Source organism: Manduca sexta, chromosome 19 (assembly GCF_014839805.1).
Source record: "Manduca sexta isolate Smith_Timp_Sample1 chromosome 19, JHU_Msex_v1.0, whole genome shotgun sequence".
Lineage (NCBI taxonomy): Eukaryota > Metazoa > Arthropoda > Insecta > Lepidoptera > Sphingidae > Manduca > Manduca sexta.
Genome location: NC_051133.1, coordinates 10,599,368 through 10,618,997, shown reverse-complemented (window position 1 = coordinate 10,618,997; position 19,630 = coordinate 10,599,368). Strand labels below are relative to the sequence as shown.

Below are 19,630 nucleotides of genomic sequence, written 5' to 3'. Positions count from 1 at the left end.
AACATTTTATAACATTATTTATAACATTTGTATTAAACATTTATATACCTTTAAAAGCTGATCGCGTGAATTAACCCCACAGATATATATATATATTTGGTACAACGGAAAGTTAAACCGCTCTACATACACGTAGAACGTCGTTTGAGAATTTACGTATGCATATTATGACGTATTTTAATAACAAGAACATTGGGTGTTGCGGTTATTATTTTCAGGTAACCTAAGTTACGGCTATACTTGAATACATTGTCACTATATATGGTAAAAACTTATTGACTCACGTAATATCAATTTATTATTTTAGCGTTAATTCGTAACCGTAAAGAATTCCAGAAATGTACGACGTATGGGAAATGAAATTATGAATTTAGGTACTTTAAATTTTTAAGTAGTCAATTTACTTTAGAAAAGTATTGTGCTACTGCGACAATAATCATTAGTAAATTGTTTTTAAGCCGCATCACAATTAGCGTAATTTTTTACCCCACCGCCTTTCCTTGCGTATATCAATTGGCATAATGAAGCGGCACATCGTTATCTAATCTATGTTTTATTTTATTACATCGATTAGTTACGAATTAACTTATGACAATTTGGATATTGTATGTGATTTTAATTTAGGTTTGTTCAATATGATATCCCTTCTAAATCCTATAAAAATATGTATTTTATAATTTAATTAATCAAGAAGATTAAAAATAAAAATTAACAAAAGTTTTTTTTTTTTTGGTTATAGTAATAGAAATTTATAACATCAGATTGTAATAAAATAAAAAAAACTTACAATTTATTCTTAAAAAAATAAAATTCAACGTCATTGCAAAAAGAAAAGTTTCGTTAAGAGTCAATTTGCCGCCTTTGTTAATTAAAATAAAATACACGTGCGTACATGTGTGTCGCTAAAGTATTAATGGAATATTTTCAAGCATAAATTAACACAAAACCTGACCCCGTAATTACTCATGTTTGAAATTCGCAAAAAATTTCAGGATCCTTTTTCCTCATGCTGTGTCACCGCGTAAAAACCCATAGAAAGCCTCCGCTGACTTTCAGAATTATAAACAAATTAGAACATATCCAAGTAATTAAAAGCGAGGGAACGCGAATATCCAAAAAGTAATAAAAGTCAACCCTTATCTACCGGGACGCGAGCCAAAAAGGACTCTCGGCACATAAAGGTGGCTGCAACTGGGAGGGATTTGGATCCGCCCTCCACGGTCGCCGCCCACCATTGGCCGCGGTAAGCCTGCTCCGGACAATTTCACCGGCGATTCGTCATACCGTACCCCCACTGTGCTGCTCCAACACGTGGCTCAGTCAGTGTGCACTTGCCTTTATCTTACGCGCGGTCACACAAATTAATTTAGTCTCTCACACGGCACCAAGCGCGCGACATCGTGGCATTTTGGGGGATGACAAATGCGTTCGTCAACTGTTATGGATTACAATAACATACCATCGTGTGCGTTATACAGGCATATTGGTACAGTAATAGTACGTCTCAAGATGGAAGTTTCCAGCGTGTTATGTTGCCAACGTGATGTGTGTCCGGCGTCCGAATGTCCGGAGTCGATACACAGGCCGACCCGATGTGAACAATGTACTAGGACTAGATTAATTAGTAAATGTGACTGTGATAGTGATATTGTGGATAAATGTCGACCCTACAGATCGAGCACGGCCAGGAGTAGTAAGCATTTTTTATTTATTTTATTTATAATATTTAACGATATTGCGTCCCTAAATTCAAGTATATATTCCGTCTCATATCCATAATCCATATCCAATAATTTTATTATTCTAAATAAATATTATTTATGTAGAGATAATTTAAACCCAAAGTGCATTTATGACCTAAACAATACCTTGAAAAGCTCTTACTTTAACTTTCAAGCAAACTTTTCAAGTTTTATCACTTAAAAATATTAGACATCCATCGACCAATGACCTAAATTTCAATTTGGTTAATATTCGATAATATAAAGTTAGAGTCAAAACCAATGTCATTGAAAGTGAACAACAATCATTTTAGTAATTAATTGTAACACTTCAAAAACTAAAACAAACCTTATAGGTTGAATATTAATTAAAAGTATCATAATTTTCAAAACGAAATTTATATATTTGAAATTTACGATGAAGTAGAAGCTTTTCAGAAGTTCAAGTATTACTTAAGTATAATATCTAAGTCAACTGACTTAAAGATGTTGTCGGGATCTCAAAAACACATGAAAACAATCTTGAATATTACAAATAATGATCCAAGAAACTGTATTATATCTTTACAAACATTTAAAAGCAACGAACTTAACAGAAGGATTTGCTAAAAAAAATTTACAATAACTCATAAATGTGACAAAAATCCTATAGCCCCATAGAAAATGCATAGTACAATAAATAATTTCAATCCGGCACTCAACCAAGATATCCCTTATTGTAGCGAAAACTCATCCGATTATTACAATGTAAGCAGTCGAGCTATTAAGAAATGTTGGTGTCACTTCGTCCCAAGTCAATTTCATTACGCGCAAAAACTCAGCTCAGTCTCTCAACACAATCTTAAACATGAAGATCGGAGTCAGAGAACTCAGCTTAAAGTGTAATTAAAGTAACGTACCAGAACGACATGATTTGCTAAATGTTTCTATCATTAATCGTGTGAAAGTTAGGATTAAATGTTAGTTTATACCTGGGTCTGTCAATAAATTTATTTAAAACGTGTTAGTTTATACGTGAATTTCGTTTTTTGAAGTCTGTGGTCTTGTTTAATGAATTAGAGTAATGATTAATTACAAGATCTATACCAAAAATATAAAAAATAATCCGTTAATATCTTGCAATTCTGACAGTAAATATTATTTTTCTCGGTTTACAAATGGCAATAGTGTAGCCAGTCTCAAAAATAAACATTAAAATAATTATTCGCAATATTAAATTTGGTAGATTCATGATAAAATATGTCATTGTTATTTCCCATACCAACTGACTTTTTGAACTTCGAACGAGCTTTCAGTGTTAATAATCATGTCAGATTGATATAATATAAGTCTTACCTTTAATTGATTCAGTATCTTAATATTTATTTATTGTTTAAGGACAATCAGAGGTAATTACATTAATTTAATTAAAGGTATAAATCATCAACAATATTTAAATTCACCTTCAGTCTGCCACGGCGTGTATTAAAATGTTGAAAAAAAAAACAAATAATGTGTAAAAAATTGACTACTGTGCTCGTGATCTAATTTAAAATATAAATATTAATTAAATATATTATTAAATATAAAAATTATGCGATATTCAACCTCGTGCATTGTGGGCGCATCAAATGTTTATACTACTTAACCATATTATCGCCTAGGAACGCTGGTAGTACGAAAGGATAAATCGATGACGAACTTGTCTGAAAAGCAAAAAATTTATTGCGCAATAGACAATATCTTAGTAATATATTTAATGGACAAAAGATACTGTTTTTAAAGGGAAGTGGAAGTTTGTAAAATACATTGCCAACAGTACAGATTTTTATGAATTAAAATTGTAAATGAGTACAGAGTATAAGACATATAAAGCCAAATAGGTGACAATAGGTACATCTAAGATGATATAATTAGTTATATATAAAGTCTCAAAGTTACTGAAAATAATTTGATGAGCAATATATAAATATATAACAATACTGTAACATAATCATTCATGTCATGTAATTATTGTATTATTTAAAACTATAATGTAATAAAAACATCAATTACAATAAAAACGATAAAACAAGAAAGCAGGTTCAAATTACTGCCAACATCTCGGATATCGTTTTAACTTACAAAAACGTTCGGAAGTTTTGAAAGGAAATGCACGATATACCATATACACTGGTTGGTGCATTCTGCACCTTAATCGCCGGACAGTTACCTCTTCGACGCACGGAGGGGACTATTTCGTAATTAGTAAGTACTATCGCTCGTCCGTTCTCTATATAGGGTTAAGAAATGATTTAAGTGTCGCGCCATAAAAAACTAATATCTATTAGATCACTTGCCGTGTTCAACTCTTCTTTTTCTTGTGAGAATTTTTGCTTTGTCGCTTGCGTATAAAGATAGTTTGGTACGTGACAGCCGGCATGAGGGATTTGTTACGGCCTCAATTAGGTGGGTGTAAGACTGATAGTACATTATGTACGTACATAAGTAAATCTATTATGTACATGACGTCAATTAAAACAACATTTCTGATACATTTTCAGTACATTTTGATATATTTTAAACTGAGAACAACGCCTTCACTATGGTTAGAGCAATATTGCATGAAATGTTTATAATAATTTTAAATACTTATAACTAATTATGTGATTAAAAATATATTCATAGTTCTTAAAGTATATAGAAAAAATATGAAAAAAAAAATCAAATATTTATATATCTCTCGCTAGTAATAACTCTAGCATTCCAATTTTGAAATCGTCGTCGTCGTCACATAGAAAACGTCTGTTGAGTTTTTCGCACCGGCACGATTAAGAAAAACCCAAATAAAACATCCGTGGACGGGATATAACCGTCCGGAACCGGATACACTTACGTAACAAATATATCAGACGCGGTGTAATTAGCTCCGGTGAACTACAAAGCATTTTTTCCTCAAGAAGCTTTTCCTTATATTGACATTCTATTCTCTATTTATAGACTATTTCCTTTGCAATATTGAACTTGAACTTGGCACATTCATTCTCCTGCATAATTGTTACGGCCAATGTTCGATTAGCGTACTCTTAAGTGTCCACACTTTGGCATTGTCCATTAAATATATTTTACTATTATAATTTTTTGCAGCATCTCTATTCATATTTTTTGTCTCTCACTGATATCGATGTATTTAAAATAAGTACCTGAATTGATAAATTTATTGGATTATTTATTTTGTTACCAGAATCGGTGTTAGTAACGTTTTGCTTTATAAAATATTTAAAATAATAATACAATCAACTACACTAATAATAAATATAGCATAGTTTGAGAGTGATTGCGCGAGAAAATAATAAAAGAGTACGTGCCTTACCACATATGTTAAACTTAATGAAAATACTTTATTGGTACTTTTATTTACCTAATAGCCACAAAGTATTTTATAAATACTGTATTATCATTGAAGCATGAAATACTTTTCATTAATGCTAATATTATCGTTTATTAAAATTAATCTATATCGCCCATTGTGTTAATACAATGTTCCTAGTGGTCGTTTGTACAAATTTACTAATTAATAAGACTCATATTTGCGTAGTTAAAATGACAGCACTCGAGCAATCGAAATTTATTTTATTACGCCTCGTCCTGTGCCGCCATCTGTGTCAGTTTTAGTATCACGGGAAAAGGAACCTTGTACGTGAGGTTAACATTCCTTTAATGATATTATGGATACTGTCATACGTTCCGACCACCGAGTAAATTGTCTTATAATTTGTTCCACGGCGGTGTGTTATCATAACTGCTAAATAACAATTACTGTTGTAAAAAATAAACACACATGCAAATATTAATGTGGGGTTACCATTTAAAATGGCATTTTTTTCGAGCTGAGATTTTTCGCTTTCAAATGCGAATATTTTTTTAAGTAATTAAAGATAATAAGGGTCCTTTAACATCTATTGCGTATGAAATAGTATCATGGTTACTCGATGGCGAGTTGCGGAAAATCCTACCGTAATGACTACGTCATATGTGATGTTGATTCTCAAAATCGTTTAAGGATCCGGGAATCGGGAACGCGTGAGTCATACGGGAATCAACGGTACTCGCCATATATTTTTTCATGCTTTGCATGACTCGCACACGAGATTCTAGGGCAAGGAACTACGCCAATTAATTGCTGATTCATCTTACAAACAGTTTGTAAACCTTACAGCATATATAGGTCTATGCTCCATAGCACTTAAATCCCGCTAACAATAACATAGAAATTTTCACATAAAACATATCCGTCATTACATAATTTTCTATGTTTTATGTATGCTTATCTAAAAAACTAAGAGCGCCACAATTAAAGTAAAGTAACCACAAGCGCTAGGCTCGATTTCATGAACTATGTCCGCGTCATTAGGTCCGCGATCCACTCGCTCATTAGCAACATTTTCACATAAAACGTTGTTCATTTACGCGAAGAAGGGAGCCGCGTCAATTATATACAGTTATTTCAGTGAGATGGGACACTCATAATTATAGTGTTTAGCTGTCACTCATTTAGATATGTCGATTCTAGCTCCAGAGTAGCCTAATTAACTATTTCTACGGTAAGAGGTAAAAAATGCCAGCTTCACGTGCGCAAACGTCTGAAATTACAACGCTGTAAAAACCTAACGAGGCGTTCCATTTAAATTCGCTTCAATAAAAAACAGTTACTAAAAATGCATAACGTCAGTTGTTACCTTATTAAAATTAATTCGAGAAAAATTTGCGCTTGTTTCGTTAATTCCGAAGCGGCCGGGGTCGATCGGCGGTGTCCGCGACGCTATTACCATTTAGAGCGATTTTCAGTTAATGAAGAGTGGTATCACAGCTCCTCTTGTGATACGCGCCGCCACGCGCCTCCACCGCCGATAATCGCACTTATTATGCGCAGTCAAATTTTACGAGCGCCTTGCTTGTTAGCCCACTGCTAACAAAATGATGAGGTGAATTAAAATTACGCCGTGACAATATAAACTGTTATATAATACGCGAATATAAATCAATAATTTATCTCGCGCATAATATTCTAATCTAATTTCAAGTTTGATAAATTGTAATGTTAGTGATGAGTAAAGAAGGCGACGCCCTCGAGCGTCGATAAATGTTCGTAACGCATTTTATAACAATAATAATCAAAATTTACATAATGCTCGCGCAGGCGCCTTCGACGTCCGGTGCTCCGAACGGCGTGGCCGAACTTTTCTCGGTTTTCGAGTCGTAATTCTAGTTAGCCGGCGCGCGATTTCTTTTTAAAAAGGTTAACAAGATGGTCTCGTTTGGGTCTTTTTCGTGCCGCGAAGCCTTCTTTTGTGAACGAGCGAGCTGTTAAAAAATAAACGAACTCTTTGTTTCTCGGGTAGTCGAGCCGACCTCCGACGCGGTCCCTGCTTTTTTATGCCCCCTTATAACCTGTGTATTACCTACGTGTAGGTATCTACGGTTTTTATGGTCGCCCGGTCAGTTCTTCAATGGGCTAAGGAATTCGATCGAGTCTCATTGTTCATCTCAAATATCTCCACGTATAGGTGGTTGAGGGTACAAGCAGGATATCAATTACGCGCCGTCCTTTTAGAAAAAAAACCTTCCACTTGTTTTAATTAATGTCGAGCAAATCCTATTTAAACTCATAATGGAACTAAAAAATTTCTTAGCTATTACTGATATAATGGAAAGTAATCAGCCATTTGTCGTCTTTTTTCGAAGTATTGTGATGGATATTAATTATAGTTGCGTTTTGACATGCACGTATGAAGTGTGTGTATGTGTCGTGTGAAAAACATTCGTGCCAGGATTAATGCTACTATCTAAATGCGTAAGCAGCAAGCTCGGAGGCAGCTTTAATATTTTGTGCCCTTTTAAAATGATTCAATTAATCCTCCATTTTTTTCAAATTATCTCAATGTGATCTGAGAAAATATTTGTCCCACAGTGACTCCACGTCTTTTACGAGCTGACCTGTTAGTTTTTTTTTACATGAACTTTTGACGGCGCGGTCTCGCGGTTGCTTTTGACCGGCGCACTAATAAAATGTTATGATCGTGTGTTTAACGCGTGTTGTGTGTGTCGGGCCTTCCTTTTGACATGATCGTTATTGCCCCTTTGCGGTCTTTTGTACCTCCAATAGCAACAACATTATTATCGTGTCAATTAGAGGGCAATATAAACTGAACCGCGGCTAGTTAAAGCTTCGATACTTTTTGTTTATGCAAATCGTGACCGTGCGGAGAGTCGAGATAGATATCTCTATCTCTCTCGTTCTAAAACTGGGGGCGGTAATCGGGATTTCACAGGCCTTAGTTAAATAATAAGCGGCGAGGCGCCCTATAACTATAATTTTGTTTTATTTGACCGCCGCGGTGCCTCCGGCCACGGATCGGAATCGCCGCAAAACGCTAACGAGATGTGGAAAAAAATTACACGCACACATTATGCTCGTCTGAGAGTATTGATGTATTTGACTTTGGGAACAGCTTTGGGTCCTTTTCGTTCCCACACGTAAATCGTGTAATTAGGGACTCCGGCGCACCATAGCATTTCTGTATTATATTACCTAAACTGCCTTTTTAATCTGAATCTCTTATATCATTTGCTCTTTGCCGACTTCTATTCCACTCTTTCTCTCTCTTGTAAGAGTTCATAGTTCTCATTTTACCTCTTTTCTTTTAAAATTATTAAATTTTGTTGTATTAGGCGAGGCTATCACTGTAAAGTGTCACAAGTATTAATGCAAATAATGTAAGAGTTTGTAGCGTTAGTCATAGCCAGGCACAACATTAGTGATTCATGCGTTGAACGAAAACACTGAAATAACAAAATTGTTCTCTATCTGACTAACGTTAAATAATTTTCAACCTGTGTCAATTACAATCTCTGATATTATTTACTTCGGCGCATACTTCTCTCGTGATATTAGCGTACACGCATTGGCAGCGTGCGTTTGGTAAATGTTTTTCATGTTTTGGCTTGGCATATTTCCAGACATTGTCTTTTTGTCTTTATTTAGTAATTTAAAAAAAAAATACGTTCAAATCGGTAATCAAAGCTTCGTAAATACACAAAAACTTCCCTGCCAAACTTCCATGCACTGGTTTATGAACACGCCGCCCGGCCAGCGGGGGATAAACCAACCGCATAAATGATAACTAGTACTGATATTTTTGCACAAATATATTCAGTAAATTTGCAAACCAAAGTATATCTAACTTAATGAGGATATTGGATTTCAGTTGTAATTAAAATCTATGCGGTTAAATACGTAACGTTATATAAGTCACCGTTTAGGAATGTACGTAACCATATTATAAAGAATTAAGATATATAATTTTTTTTTGTAATAAAATATAAATTTTCCTTTTTCAGTTAACAATACATTGATGAATAATAATTGTATTACACAGTTAATATCCTGTTTTCATAAGTGGATAACGTTTCAGACAAACGGTCTCGTAAAAGCCCGCGTTTTATGATAATATTTATGAGCCAGTGCGTAATATTATTTAAAAGCACTGATTTAATGACAAACAGTAAATATTTTTCACGCTGGAATCTATTGGACTTTACACGGAAATTGGAAAAAATAAACTGATATGGAATGTGATATGCCAAATGACGCCCTATAAATTAATACTTTCATACAATGACGTACAAGCTTTATCTTAAAATGAAGTGCTCAGGTCATTTAGAACTCCGTCCATCGTACGCGAGAAATGTCAACACATTTTTAATGATTATGATAGTAACGGCACCGTAATGGAAACAACTGGCAACAAAAGCCTTAGCCAGCGTAAGGTGTCTGCGCACGCGCAACGCGACCTGTCGTTAAACACAAGTCTAATGTGTAATGATCCCTAATATAATATATTCTATTTTCAAATGAACTATCATTCACCGCACATTTAAATTTATTGCAAATAAATTCATTTTTTGGCGCGATAAAGACAGGTGTGGTACGATAACACGTCAATTCAACATCGAAAGAAAAAATTATGTCAATCACACATCAAATTATTTCCTTTGACGTGGATAAATTTATTCAATTTTAACGAGTGATGAACGTGTGTTAACGATATATGTATATAACGCGTCACTAACAAAGTTACTGGCAGCCTTTTGCCTTTGACAGTTGGTGCAATGAATTATTATTCTTTTAATTAAAATTGACTTCTTTACATATACACATATATATAAAACACAGTAATTGAATTGAAAGTCGTTGCTATATTTAAATTTTACGGCAAAAAATGTTTTTTAAATGGTTCTTTATTGCAGTATACGACTATCTATCGTTTTGTTTATTAAAATAGTAAATATCTATTGAGCTAGTATTTTATGTTGAATTATCTGTTTTTAAATAAAAATATATTTCAGTAAGACCGGATTGTCGTATTAAGGGCACCTGTATAGAAAACGTTTGAGTCGTTCGGACTTTTTACATCTGAATAATAATGTTGAGCTGTCCTATAATTGAAGAAGCACGTCACTCTGTAAATTGTAAAAATGCATTTTTTTTATTATATGTCGTGTACCCTTCGTTGGAGGTCCTTAAATAAATAAATATACAATAGTCGCGATGTAGTCACAGATACTGGCCGATATCGGTCCAGCGTCGACCGCAGCGCCACAGTTCAATTGTGGCGCGTTTTGATTCACGCAAGTTCAGTGGACAATTAGCAAAGGCTGTCCACCTCTGGGCCGCGATGTATTTATTCATCGGATGTCCATCGATTACCATAATCGATAGCATCACGCGTGCCGCATACCGAACAAGCTCTCGAGCATTTTCATTCAATGAGATGCATCGAAAAATGTTATCTACTTTCGTACGAAGTCAGACGGCTCATAAACTATCCGCTCGCGATGACAAATGACCTCCTGGCTACTACTATTACTAATGGTACCTCTATGTAGGGAATATAATAGAAATATAAATAAAAAATTATCAATGACTTTGCAATATTCAATACACAAAATTGTCCACATTGTACATAGGAAGCAATCCAAACTTCAAGGCATCATAATTATTCTAAAGTTGACCATAGTTGATAGAAATCAAAAGAGCTCCGTACTAGGACTGATGTAATATTATTACAGATATGATGTTTATTCAATCGGAAACCTTGCACAAACTTTGATCACCAAAATTCGAATTCCATAGATTAATTAAAAAGACACCATATTATCTACTAACTAAGGTATCACTTAGATTGGTAACGATGTAAAACTAACAAGCATTGATGTGTGATGCAGGATACGTCAACGTCTGCGCAGCGGTTTGCCTGCTACTGTTGGTCGGTGGTCTTTCACCGCAATCGTCAGCGGCACCGGGCAGGAGCCGCGCAGTCATGTCTCGTCAGCGACGCGCTGTCGGTGTATCAAATGAGGACTCCTGGTTAAGCAACCCTTGCGATTACGCAGATCCTAATGTAAGCATCATTTTTAATATCATAATGCACTGTACTTATCAACCGTACTTTGTTAAGAGCAAATCCAAAAAAAAAAAATGCTCTGTGACAACCCTGTTATAATCACCGGAGCAAAGAAAAAGCGCTATGTTTTCAAAGCTTTTATGTCGAAAATTCGATGTTAAAATTGATCAGAAACCTTTTAAATGAATCGTTAGTTTTATTAACTTTCTCCTTAAAATAATTCTGTACTCTAATTGTTAGTTTTTTAAAGATAGATTGCACTTGTTTTATGATATAGATAACTTTAAACGTAGTAGATAAATTAATAAATATTCTTCTACCTTTCAGGCAAAACCCCACGTGCCAGACCCAAAACAACTCGCGAAGGATCTCGTATGGCAAGCAAGGGACGCTTACTCGTCCGCAGCTAAATACAAGGATACATTCGTAAGTACTTATACATTGTTCATTCAAAGACCTTTCTTCGCTTTCATTCATCGACGCATTCGTGTCACCGTAAATGTTATAAACAATACGACGAGTTCACGAGTTTGCCTCCATATACTCCTTAGGCAATGGAATTATCCTATTGTTTGTATCGCAGTTTTATCAGTAAGGTCACGTTGGGGACGCTATGCGCGACGCGAAAGGTCGAGAGGGTAGCCTGCTCGTGTGTGTATATATCCCCGGCGAAATATGCTGTACTGCACATTTAGTGCGTAATTGTGAAATGACGAGGCGATCGCGTAGTATTCGCGGCGCGCATCTGTATGCCCGCCGCGTCGTGCTAAATGAACGGACGAAGCTCGCGGCCGGCCAATACCAATAAAACTTAAGCTAACGTCAACGCATGCCTTGGCCGCTCATTTGTACGCAGATATTATTGATTTATGAATGGGAGCCTGTAGTTTTCCTTTAGGAATGTACGCTCTGTGTACTTGTATTGTTGAAATATAATATAGATTATGATTTTGTTTATGACACAAATAGAGATTTTGTTTTGGATAAGGTTAAAATTTTAAAATTTTTTTCATATAGACATGGCTTAAGCATAAAGTCCTTGGTTCGTTTCCTAGATCCTCGATACCATTCCTATAACGTATATATTATAGGTACCTCGACGTATCATTCCGTATCTTTTCTGTAACATAAACCTGTTGAGTTTACACACACGAGACATCGTTATGATTGAACATGTAAAGCGGTACGTTGTTGTGTAAATATTTTCGAAAAATATCGGGTGTTATTTGTTAAAAATTTGCCACAAAAGTTTCTTGCGAAACTTGACCCATTAAAGATTCACAGCGTGCACGTTTTTGGTGGTGTTTTCTCACCGCGGCGAAGCGCGCGGCCGCCGGCAGGGCAGCGAGATTGCATCGGCGCAGGCGCCGGTTTCGCCTCTCTACGTCCGGCCAGTCGCTTCCTCCCTTTTTAATTATAATTTTGCACTGCATAATGCGTGACGCCACCGCGGCACAACGACGACCTTTGGATAAAAAAAAAACATGCCGCCCGCTACCGGAACAATGTCGGTTTTGTGCTTTTACTGCAACCAGTAACCGCAGTAGCCGACTGCGATCTTTATCGCATAGTTAAAATATCATCCATCAATGTACTTATTATGAAATAGTTAATTTGTTAAGTACATTTACATCGCAAGCTAGGAGTTTTCGAATGTACACTGATATGCATTATATCACGGTCATTATCAGAATGGCAGACATATCAACCTACATTCAAGAATTTATAAAACATTCACGAATTTATTAGAAACAAACGTTTGGCATGTTAATGGAACAATTCACATATCGCTTCTATCATTCCAATCCTAGGAATATAATAATTTCCGAATCGGAAGTAAGGTGGGCCGATCAACGAGAAATAATGCGATGTCGATGTCGCGCCTCGAATCATTTATGGAGAACTCTCCACCACGACACTTGCAAACGGAGAGAGGATAATAATGAACACCGAATACATTTCGGTGATCGCACGGTCGTAATCGATATATTGGGCGTGCGGCAGTCAATGGTTACGGAACAATGAGCGAGCTTATGTCGGTCGGGTCCAGTTATCGACGACGATGTCCGCGCATGAAGTATGGTGGCATTGTAATAGGCTCGACGGTCGTAACGACGGCGACGTCCTGTCCGCTGCCTCCTCGTAAAACGACATTATCGACTCACAGTAGCCGGAACGAGGTACAGGACGGTGCGCGTACGCGTCGAATACTGATTGCGCATTAGTATTGCGCGACACACCTGCCTGACGATTTTTTTCTGTCTCTCCCCTTAATGTCGGTCATTCGTTACTAATGTATCATATTTATTGCGATTTAGACTCAAACCGGTGGCGATGAACCGCCATTGTCGTTCGCGTTACAAGGACGTTTACGCCTTCTTTGTTTGATGTTTGGCGTTGGTCGAAATTGTAAACTGACCGTCGCGTCGCATAGATGTAAATTTGATAAAATGCGAATTAGTCACACGGCACACGGCTCGCTCACGGACAAACCTCGCAGTGAACGTAATAAGACAATAATTTACCCTAAATAAATCAGACGGCCACATCTGTCGTCAAGCCCATTCCGTATAAATAATAACTGGTCGCGTCGTACTAAGAACGCAATAACAAATTCAACGAACTCTACCGGTACTGTGACTCGCCACCGGCCACCGTGTGAATGTGTCATAACACTTGTGCTTTGGACTACACCAGTGCCATGTTATCGCGCCACATTTACGTCGGTGAAATTTTGCTGGCTTTCTTAAATGATTTCACGTGTATTTTATATTTAATAACAATTAAGAAATGGTAGATATTGTAATCTGATTATGCCGCCACGGGCAGATAGCACTGGCCAGTGGAGAGATCAACACACCGTGTGTGCACCAGGCGGCTATGTATATTGTCGAAGCCAATGTTCGCAATAGCCTCGCTATATAAACATCCAATTACATAGCATTAAATGTATGTACGTATATAGTGCGATAGCGTTGTTCACACGGCGACATGCTGTCTGCGACGTTGGGTGCGTACGTGTGCCGTAAATATATCAATGTGTTGCGCATGTGTGGGTGCATGTTTATTTGATAAGCTTCCGATGTTTCGAGCTAGACACTCGGATGCTAAGTCGTCGAATTTCGTGACGAACGGCCCACCCACGCTTTTCGACCTGTTTCAGCAAATATTTCTTCGACCCTTGCAGGAATGTTGCTGTCTTTAATATTTAAATGATTAAAAAAAAAACATTAACCTCAATGTACTGGCATTGCTAGTCATTTGCAAGTATTTAATTAAAATTTTTATTTTTCTAATCGGTATAAAGTAATATCTTGTTTACTAATGGAATTGAATTCACATACATTTTTTTAAGATTCGTCCCGTAATAGTCATTTAGACTTCAATTAAATAAGCAAATAAAATAGATACTAAAACCATCGCACGTCATAATTAATATAACGTAAAACTTGGACTCGTTTAAGTATGTAACATTTAATGTGTGATCACTTAATAAAATCAAATTAGCTCGTAGATGTGTCGTAGGTAGAGATTCGGATATGGCGTGATGGACCGGACGCACACCTGTGTATTTTGTTTGCCAGTGACTACACTGCGCATTCCGTCTCAGTACGATATGATTACTTCAACATTCTTCGCAATTTGTTTATGTTACACCAATGCCAATGTCCATCGACAGCGCTACAGTTTAATTAAAAAATATTACAATTATATTAAATTAAACATTCGATATTTACCGATTTCTACTCTTCGGTCCGCAATTATTTTCCGATGCCGCCGTTTAAGATGCTCATTGTAAATTTTCGGACACATCCAGTTATCCGGTATCAGATTATATTCAACACAACCAACATAATAATCGTAAATTTATTTCATTACACCTATTATCGGCACAGTTTGCGTTAACCGGTATCTCAATTACAATCGAACAGATTAATTTTTGGCCGATTCTTTTGAACTTTTCAATTGGTTTGCGGACGTTTCGGAGATTCGCATCCCCGATAACATTACTGCACAATGTAAAATTTTCGCTGTATTGTCACATACCGAAAACGGTGCTTAATTAGTCGAATTGTTGCCAACAATATTTACAGCGGTATTGGGGATTGTAGCGAATGCATCTGCTGTCAATACTAAAGGTTTTTGAACCTTGTATGTTACTTTGCAAGGACATTTTTCGTTTGGCCAAAGCGCGTCACGTATGCTCCGGTCGTAGTGTCAAATTTTAATGTTAGAACGGTTTTTGTTACGTGAAATGTCGTCGACGCACCTCCGGTTACGTTCTCATCTTTCGCACGACCTTCACTGGCCAATACAAACTGCTTAATTATATCGCAGGTGTTTGATGGTGTGATACTTTTAGTGTTTATCTAATGATACATTAAATTGCCGTTTAACATTAAACTTGTTCATTTAAATAAGTGAAATGAAATCGTTCTCACTTTAGACTGATACTCTTTAATTATTATTAGAGAGGATTGATGTCACTGGTAATTTTCGATGAGACTTTACTAAATTAATGTTGTAAAAAAAATAATTTATGATGCGAAGTTTTTTTTTAATAGAGTAAGGAAAATAAAAGTCTGGAGATCAATAAAGATGATTATTCAGTTAAGACAATATCTTTAAACGGACAGATTGCAGTAACAACTCCACAGTCCATTATACTATGCTCTATTGTACTGTAGATTAGTTTCAAACACGTAGTTCATCTAAAAGTGGTTTAATTTGTGATGTATATAGCACACATTTGTCCATTTCCTGGAATAATATGCAATTGCGTATGTGTATGTGTGGTAATCCAATAAATCCTAAATAGTTAAAATGAATTAATTGTAAAATTGTCAAAACACGCGTGTTGATTTAATCAATGTTAATAAAATGTAATCTTACCTAAACATTTTTGTGGTAAATAGCAAAATACACAACATTTGTCTGCCTTATAACAATCTATCAATAAATTTTATGATCTATTTACCAATTTGGAAATACCTTTATAATAAATTTCCTTAGAACACTTGTATGGCCACTGCGAAAAACGTCCAACTCGGATCTTTTATATAGGGTTCGACCAGGAAACAGCGAAGCAATCTCGTGTTCCGTCCAATCGTTCTTTTCCATGAAAGTTAATCAACTTATTGTTTTAACTATGTAGCACCAACTAGATCTATTTTCGTCTTTCATAGAAACCAACTTTGCAACAAGCGTTGATTCATAACACGACCAACACACGTTCCGTTAGTTTGGCCAGATTGTGGAATTAACTTTTTCGATGTTTCTGTATGTTTTATAAGCAGTAAATTCAGTGGATTAAGTATTATTTTTGATTGTTGCAGGTGTGTAAACTCTACAGTCACCAAACTTTCGACGAGTTTATGAGCTCAACGCCTTCAGCGGGCGAATGGCTCCGGACGTTTGAGTTACCCGAAAAAGTTTATCCTAAAGAAAAAGTACTCAATAAGGACATGCCAGATGAATACATAGAAGAATTAATGGTAAGTGATTTCGAATAAGTTGATTTAGGAATTCATGTAGTGAATATGGAGGATTATAATATGCAATGTTATGATTCACGGAGTGTACTGTAATATACTAAAAAATATATCAAAATCGAAACATTATATCCCGATGCATTTATTGTTACGTGATAATATGTTAAACATACGATGCGACAGTCATATCAGTCAATAGTGCAACAGGAGAGTTCACCGAGTATCGAACATTAAAGATTATCACACATTGAATAATCAGTATGCAAACAGATATCTGTCGTATCTTTGTAAAGCCGTTTTAGTTTTACGACACGAACGTTGGCAGATTGACGTTTCCTAAACGAAAACAATCATCGAAGGGCGGTGAATTCGCTGATGCCAAAAACGTGCATCCGTATGAGTTTTTCAATCGATTTCAAAGAAACGACATCGTCGGTGGCACTCATTGTTGTCGGCCGACTATCGCTTACGTGAGAACACAATGGTTTCGCAATGTGTTTGACGCGATCACAATCCTCAATGTAATTGACCAAATTTATAATGATCTTGCTGTTTTGATCGGAACTGGGTTTAAGAAAAAGTTCAATGTACTTAAATGCGTTATTCTGATATATCTGTAACAAATATTTTATTTTAATCAATCATGGATATAGGATAAGATATTTTTTTTTATTTTACAAAATACCCGTAAATAGTACCAGTTGAATTTTGATTATAATTTGAATTTTTCCATTGTCCACAGAGTGACATAGACAAATTGTTACCGTTTATGCACAAGGCCCTGAAGCTCATCGTAGCCGGGCTTCGCTCCTTTTCCACTGAGGGGCTCAACGCAGAACTAATCTCTGAGGAAAGTCTTAAGGTGGACATCAACAATACTACGAGCGCCGTGCGGGCTGTCTTATGTAGCTTCCACGTAAGTTTGATATGTTAATGACTTTCGTAACATTTATTTTAAAAGAACATGATGAATATCCCCATAAAAATTCTATAACATTTTCATTTGTATCCAAAACCTGGCCCAACTTTTTACTAAACTCGTATTTAGAATAATTGCTATTTCGTCACTTTCTTGTCTGTCAAGTTGACTCAAAAAAACAAAACACTGACTTTGTCTTAAAAAGTATTTTTCCAGTTATCTTCATTTCGTTTTTTTTTCTTTTCGCAGGCCATAATGTACAAACGCGACCTAGAAATACTACCGCTTCTGGAATCGGAGGTCCCCAAGTTCAACCAAAGCACCCTGTTGCGCGACGGGTTCCCTCTCTACAGAGACACTCTCAACTACCTGGAGTACCTGAGGCAGGTGTTCCAGAAGCTGTACGGAGTTGCTTAAAGCAAACGCTGTGGTTGTGTAACTAGACTCCGTTAAGACCGCTAAAGTTTCGAGGAGCGCTGCGCGTTTCACTCCGAACATAATTTTGGCTATTCTACTTAATATTGGTGCTTATCGTATGTACGTAACGTTAATTGTTACGCTAGCAGTACTCTTCACTTAAGTTAGCTCGATAAAACTTAAACTTATAAACCAATTTTACACCTTTGGCTGTTGTTTAGAGAATTACCGTATTAAAATGTCATTGCCATTACATTGCCATTTTGGTCTAGAACGAATTAGTTCCTTTTTGTTGTAAATAGTGACGAATTTAAATTGTATTATTTATTATGCTGCTGATATTAACATTCTAAATTTCCCGATTATCCTAGTCAAGGTCTTAATTTATTTATTTCTTGCTTAGCTCCACTTTAGTTTCAATTTCTTTATTAATGTATTATTTAATTAAGATTTTAGTGTTAGGTTCCATTCCACCATGAAATTGATGTTGATCGTCAACGATGTTAATAAATTTGTTTAGTTTATTGATATGTCTGATGGTATTGAGGCTCGTTTGAGTCTGATGTATATTGCGATCGACTTTGGATGCTTTAGGAGTGGCTACTGCGACGCCACCGTGCAGTGGGTCGCGGCTCGAGGCTGCAAAAATAATTTTAATTTGTACATTCTATTCCTACTTTCTCTAGTATTATTACTTGACTCTTGTTAACTATTTATATTACTGTTACATAAATCCAATGAAATATGACTAGCTTTAATAGAGCTGTTAATTATATTATTGTAAAGTACAGAGCCAGTGTATTTACGACTTAATCATTATTTGTATAGTTCAAATAATACATATTTATAACTGTGACAAACATCGAATTCTATGTTTGTAAAATTAAATTATTATTACATTTACTAAGTATTTTGATTTCATCTCCCCACATTTGATCCTAGGTCAGCCTTATTCATATCTATATTTACATTTGCACTCAAATGTATATGTATATGACAGCAGTAATTAACTGTTGTATAAAGTATGTTTCATTTTTAGCAATTTCTTTCTAATTAAGTAATAAACTACCCATCGATCTTTTTCATTATCATTTAATTAAAACCAAATTAGGGATCTTGTTTGATTATTTATTTCTGTAGAATATTGCGAAGAGGGGAAATGCGAGGCTGAGAGTTTAATTGGTGTGTTTTCAGTAAAACGGAGTCTAGAGTAGCAATAAAGCTAATTAAACTATTTGAAATTACCATCTCTATTTTTGTGGCCTTTGTGTAAAGAAACTTAGCAAATCTGAATGGCCAATTGCATTCTAAAATATATAATATTGCATTCTAAATATAATCTTCTTAACTGTGTTATTTTTTATATGAAAGTCTAAACTACTAGGTAGAGACCCAAAAGTTTAAACCGATTCAGGACTCAGGTCTGGTCTTGAGTCGGCTTATTTCGTTTCGTCCAACATCTTGGTATTATATTACATTTTATATGGTGAGTGAGATTTCTGGAAGTCCTAAAAATTCGTTCCCTCTTTAGTCATTTGTCACTCTATTTTATACAAAAAATATATATACAGATTTTTTTTAATAATTTGCTCTGAGACCTTAAGTTCACATTCTTCTCGTTAAGCCTGTTCCCATGCCTGTGGAAACTATTTCACA

The 19,630-nt window shown here is 35.6% G+C and overlaps 1 protein-coding gene across 1 annotated transcript; it reads left to right on the top strand.

Moving 5' to 3' along the window:
- The first annotated feature begins 1,383 nt into the window (after positions 1-1,383).
- Positions 1,384-18,877, top strand: LOC115440840. Its single transcript, XM_030165330.2, has 6 exons — positions 1,384-1,693; positions 10,968-11,143; positions 11,474-11,572; positions 16,483-16,641; positions 17,381-17,554; positions 17,807-18,877. Exons 1-6 carry the CDS (start codon positions 1,423-1,425, stop codon positions 17,972-17,974), a joined length of 1,047 nt encoding a protein of 348 aa, XP_030021190.1. The 5' UTR covers positions 1,384-1,422; the 3' UTR covers positions 17,975-18,877.
- The last annotated feature ends 753 nt before the right edge of the window (positions 18,878-19,630 follow it).

Coding starts and splice junctions, on each gene's coding strand:
- LOC115440840 (XM_030165330.2), top strand. CDS start 1,423: ATGCGTTCGTCAACTGTTATGGATTACAATAACATACCATCGTGTGCG. Junction 1,694..10,967: donor ATCGAGCACGGCCAGGAGTA/GTAAGCATTTTT, acceptor TGTGTGATGCAG/GATACGTCAACGTCTGCGCA. Junction 17,555..17,806: donor CTGTCTTATGTAGCTTCCAC/GTAAGTTTGATA, acceptor TTCTTTTCGCAG/GCCATAATGTACAAACGCGA.